Source organism: Miscanthus floridulus, unplaced genomic scaffold (assembly GCF_019320115.1).
Source record: "Miscanthus floridulus cultivar M001 unplaced genomic scaffold, ASM1932011v1 os_1814, whole genome shotgun sequence".
Classification (NCBI taxonomy): domain Eukaryota; kingdom Viridiplantae; phylum Streptophyta; class Magnoliopsida; order Poales; family Poaceae; genus Miscanthus; species Miscanthus floridulus.
In genome coordinates this window covers 3,309-8,529 of record NW_027097928.1, presented here as the reverse complement: position 1 = coordinate 8,529, position 5,221 = coordinate 3,309, and the positions used below count along the sequence as shown (strand labels likewise).

Genomic DNA, 5,221 nt, shown 5'->3' with positions numbered 1-5,221 from the left:
ACATTGCCGAGTGTTTTCATCGGGCACTCGGCAAAGACTTTGCCGAGTGCCCAGAAAACACTCGGCAAACATTTTCCGCAAAAAATAAAAAAAACCAAATTGCCACCATCACACGCCACCACCGGCCGCCACCCACCACGGCCGCCGCCAACACCAGCGCCCAGATCCATCGCCTTATCGCGCTCCTCCTCTTCCATCTGCTCCACCGCCTCGCCGCGCTCCGGTCCAGCCCGCACGCACGCCGTCTTCTCCTCCCTCTCGCCGCCCGACCCCTTCCTCGCCACTGCGCTCCTCCGCTTCGCACACCTCATGCAGTCGCCCCTGGAGAGGACGGGAGGGGCGTCGCCGTCATGAGGAGGGGAGGGGCGCCACCCCTAGAGACGAGGGAGGTGGCGGATCAGGGGCGGCGCCGGCGACAGGCGGGAGGCGGTGGATCCGGGGCGGCACAGGGCAAGGTGGGGAGGGGCCGGGGTCGGCCGTCGGCAGGAGGAGAGAAGGGGAGGGAGGGGCCGGCCGCACCTGGAGAGGAGGGAGGCGGCAGATCTGGTGCGGTGCGGGTGAGAGGAGGTAGGCGGCGGATCCAGGGCGGCGCGAGGCAAGGCGGGGAGAGGCCGAGGCCGGCCGCCAGCAGGACGGGAGGAGGGGAGGGAGGGGCCGACCGCTCCTGGAAAGGAGGGAGGCATCGGATCTGGGGCGGCGTTGGCAAGAGGAGGTAGGCGGCGGATCCGGGGTGGCGCGGCGGATCAGGGGCGGCGCGGGGAAAGGGGGAGGGGCCAGGGCCGGCCGCCGGCAGGACGAGAGGAGGGGAGGGAGGGGCCGGTCGCCGGTGGGAGGAGAGGAGGGGAGGGGAGGGGCCGGGGCCGGCCGCGGGCGGGAGGCAGTGAGAGGGAGCGGGGGCAGGGAGAGGGCACGCATTTGAGTGGGTGCAATAAGGAGAGGGCGGCCGCGGGTGTGTGATTTAGGGCATGGGTGCGTGGGGCTTTGCCGAGTGTCCTAGATCTGGACACTCGACAAAGTTTTTTCCTCATTTTTTCCCTTCCCCTTCTTTTCCAGAATTTTTTTATTTCTTTGCCGAGTGCAAAAAAAATCAGTCTGCAAACCCCTTGTTTGCCGAGTGTTTTTTTTGACACATGGCAAACCCCTTGTTTGCCGAGTGTTTTTAGCTCAGCACTCGGCAAAGAACCGGTTTACCGAGTGTCCGAGGAAATACACTCTGGCAAACAAAAAAACACTCGGCAAATTTGATGATTCCGGTAGTGTACGTACGTAGAACTATCTCATAAGTCACCATTAGAGCTGCCCTAACAAATAATCAAACAAAGCCACCTATTTGGGTGCTCTGCCTAATCCAACCCAAACCACTAAAGCGTTTTCCACCCAAACCAATTAATAATTTGGTTTCAACCCACGTTTTGCCACATTAATGCAAAATAAATATGGAATTGTAATCTTGGAAGGATGCAAACTCATGTGTCGATATTTTTCCGAGGTATTGGCATGCTTGTGTTTCCCATATTTCTTATTGGAGCCCCTCCCAAAGATGTCCTCGCAAGGGCCAAGCTTCTACCTGCTTGATGCTTCATCTCCTTGCAGTTCTAGTCAAAGAGGTCATTCTCGCCAGCATGAGCCACCAACAGACATCGCACAAGCCATGGTTGTCCTTTTCAGAAGCCTTCTCTTCAGAAGCCTCCTCCTACTCGCTCTCAGCAGGTACCTTCATTAGAAAAGTATGTGATAAAAAACATATATCATTCCAAGCAGCCAGTACACATAGATGTAGGACTATCAACAAATTCCAGTTAATTTAAAGCAAATTATCATCAAGTTTCATTTAATTTATAACAAGTTATCATACAGTTTCAGCTTAGTTTTCACAACTTATGGACAAAAAGGATGCTTCTGCAAAATAAACCCTTATCTCTCCATGAGATACAAAATCATCCTACTTGGATGCCAATGCTCTTTGCCGGGACATTGCTCAGTATTACTGCCTCACGTACCTATACTACACTATTAGCTTTTAGAGAGTGAGCCCAGCTACCAGATGGATAAAGGTGGTGACAAGTGAAGATTATAGGCTCGTTCTATGCTGTCAAGTGCTTTGCCTTGCTTTTGTTATGGTCCATGTGGACATGTTTCGGCTTATCACTACCGGAGATAGCTTCTTTGCCGAGTGCCTCAGGCACTCGGCAAAGGCCGATATACACTCGGCAAATTTTTTGCCGAGTGTTACACTCGGCAAAGGGCGCTCGGTAAATAGTTTATCGGCAAAGACCTCTTTGCTGAGTGCACTTTATCGGGCGCTCGGCAAAGACTTTGCCAAGTGCCAATTCGACACACGGCAAAGAAAAGTGGCCATGACGACGAGCGCCACCGTGACGGCGGCTTTGCCGAGTGCCAAGGTCAAGCACTCGGCAAAGGTCCTCGCTTTGCCGAGTGTCGTTGACTTAGACACTCGGCAAAGGTGGTCACTTTGCCGAGTGCCGCCGGCAAGACACTCGGCAAAGTATGTAATGTTTGCCGAGTGCCTGTCCCGTGGCACTCGGCAAATCTCTGATGTTTGCCGAGTGCAACGGCATTTGCACTCGTCAAAGCATGTTCCCTGATAGTTCCTAGGTAGTCACTTTACCGAGTGTTATGGCCATTGCACTCGGCAAAGTGACTGAAAACAGCCTTTTTATTTGTTTTTTACACCCCATCCAAACAAACAGAAGATATATATAACAAACATCACCAACATCACATATATATCATCAACGACACATATATATCACCAACACCACATATATATCACAAACGTCACATATATATCACAAACGTCTCATGTCTCACAATATATCACAAATAAGTTCACAAGTAATCCAAGTGCTCCATCATCTTCAACCACAATTGCAAACAGAAGTATCATTAACAACCACAAGTATCATCACTGATTTGGTGAAGGATTCGCTGAAGCATGAGGATCATTCGATGCTGCCGATTGATTCTACACAAAGGAGAAGAGATTGCATATGTGAGACAAGATAAATATATACCATACATGAATAAAACTTTCATACTCTATTAGGTTTGACCGTAAGTATGAACATACAAACTAAAACATTTATACTCATAGGAGTAGAATAGTGAGGAGGTGGAGGTGGAGCGAATAGTGAAGGTGGCGGAGCTACACCCGTAGCGGCGCCAAGACTTTGCATGTACTGAAGAATCTCCGCCATCCTCCGCTGCTCGGCCTCCCGCTCGGCCTCCACCTTCGCCTGCATCTGCTCCTGTATCCTCCTCTCTTGTTCCAGCTGGGCCTACAATATATTCACCCCAATATTACAATAATGCAAAGGAAAGGTATGAAAAAACCAATGAACAACGAATAAACCTAGAATAACCTCGAGTGCCTCCACCCGGTGGTGTGAAGTGTCCTGTCGAGGTCATATGGCCAGGCTCCTGCTCGTGCTGCTTGCTCAAATCTAGGAGAGACTGGGAGTAGCGGCCGAGTCGATTGTGCCATCGCCAATCCAGTACTGCCCATGCTTCTTGCCTCCTCCCACCCTCATGATGACTTCTCCATCAAGGTCCTCAGTGCTTGGATCGTACTCTGACCCATGGACCTCCCTTGCCATTGATGTGTACTCACTAAGGCGGTTGTGGACGGTCGCATTGCTGTACGCCTCGGGCCCGTCGTCCGGGTTGTAGTCGACGTCGAACATCGTCTTGCCCTTGTGGGCCATAGCAAATGCCTTGAAGATGGAGCAAGGCTAGCCACCATATGATGCCGACTGCGAGAAAAAATGCAAGATGATTAGAAATCATGCAGAATTGAGCGTTAGAATAAATAAATGAATTTGTGTACCCATGTTTCTATGTATCCGCTAAGGCTGCGGCTGCCTTGATGGTGTGCTACACCTGGCATCATCAAACGCCGCTCTCGACACAAGTTGTGCGTCTCCTCCCACTCGCGTGACCACCACCTGTCCACCATCTATTCCCAGCACTGGGGATGCGTGGCACACCAATAAGGAATTATCTACAGGCCATCAAGTACATGACATATCAGAAGATGAAATTAAGCCTATTTAATCTCAAAAGGAATCAGTATTAATGTTCTGTATATACCTGCAGGTACTAGTCCCGAGTCAGCATCATGGATCTTGCGTCCCTTTTGGTGACCTTCATTCCAAGGACGGTCCCATGGTAAGTTACGACGGCCTGGATACACGCATGTCCACGATGAGTTTTTGCAGCATTTGGTGGCCACCGCATCTGCCCTGGCCTCATGTCCGTCCTGGCATATAAAGAAATCATGCATACAAACACGATGTATCCATTAATTATTTCAAGAATGTATTGAGCAATGTAGTGCGAGGAAGACTTACCCATAGCTCTTGCTTCACCCGCTTCGCCTTGTTGTTAAATACCCTACGGGCCCGATCTGCAGCATCGGGGGTGGCGGTGTAGTGGTCAAATGAGTAGGCTGGCCCAGTCACTCCGGCATACTCAACCAGGCTAGGGAAGTGCTCCTTGCACAGAAGACCAAGGATGTCATTGACTTGGCATGTGTGACCACCTCCACTCGCCACAATCGTCCAGTTCCTGCCCAAGTGATTAAGAAAAAAATATTAATTTCTATTTTGATTTTCAACATATCATATAAAGTAGTGACAACATCTAAAGTTACTTACTTTTCCCCCTCGGGTCGAATCAACGGGCGTCTCTCAAGAGGTATCGGTCACTGAGGGAGGCTCACAGGACCTCGCAAGTAGACGCTCGATGAACTAGAGTAAGCGAAACCCCCCGCTGTTGCCTCATCCTCATCGTCCTCCTACGCGTCCTCCTGTGCCTCCTCGGCGTCCTCCTAGGGCACCTGCTCCTCCTCCTCCTCCTCACGCGACAGGGCGGCAGGCGACGACTCCCTCCTGCGGCTGCTCCTCCTACTCTCCCCCGATGCAGCGGTCCTTGTCCTTCAGTACAAGGACGTTAGCTTCCTCATCCCACCACCCACCATCTTTGTTCAATCACTTGCAATTAAAAAGAGTAAACCAATAAGCACAGATAAACAAGAAGTACTTAGAAATTGATGCAAAATAAACAAAACGTAATTACAAAATAACATAGTATTACATGTATTAGAAATAATCTTCATGATCAGGATTAGCTGGATCATAAGTCTCATCATCACTATCAATCATGTTGAAATAATCAACACTATCCGAATGAGCAATGTTGT

General features: G+C 50.5%; 1 protein-coding gene and 1 long non-coding RNA gene across 2 annotated transcripts; both read right to left on the bottom strand.

The window, feature by feature from the left end:
* Window positions 1–348: 348 nt before the first annotated feature.
* Window positions 349–915, bottom strand: LOC136534331 (vegetative cell wall protein gp1-like). Its single transcript, XM_066526786.1, has one exon. It carries the CDS (start codon window positions 913–915, stop codon window positions 349–351), a length of 567 nt encoding a protein of 188 aa, XP_066382883.1.
* Window positions 916–2,935: 2,020 nt separating this feature from the next.
* Window positions 2,936–4,242, bottom strand: LOC136534330 (uncharacterized). Its single transcript, XR_010778702.1, has 3 exons — window positions 4,111–4,242; window positions 3,384–4,021; window positions 2,936–3,299 (listed from the first exon to the last, which is right to left on the bottom strand). It is a non-coding gene; the product is annotated as an uncharacterized lncRNA (long non-coding RNA).
* Between the last annotated feature and the right edge of the window lie 979 nt (window positions 4,243–5,221).

What these genes read in the sequence shown, in the direction of transcription:
- LOC136534331 (XM_066526786.1), bottom strand. Translation starts at nt 915, where the DNA reads ATGCGTGCCCTCTCCCTGCCCCCGCTCCCTCTCACTGCCTCCCGCCCG.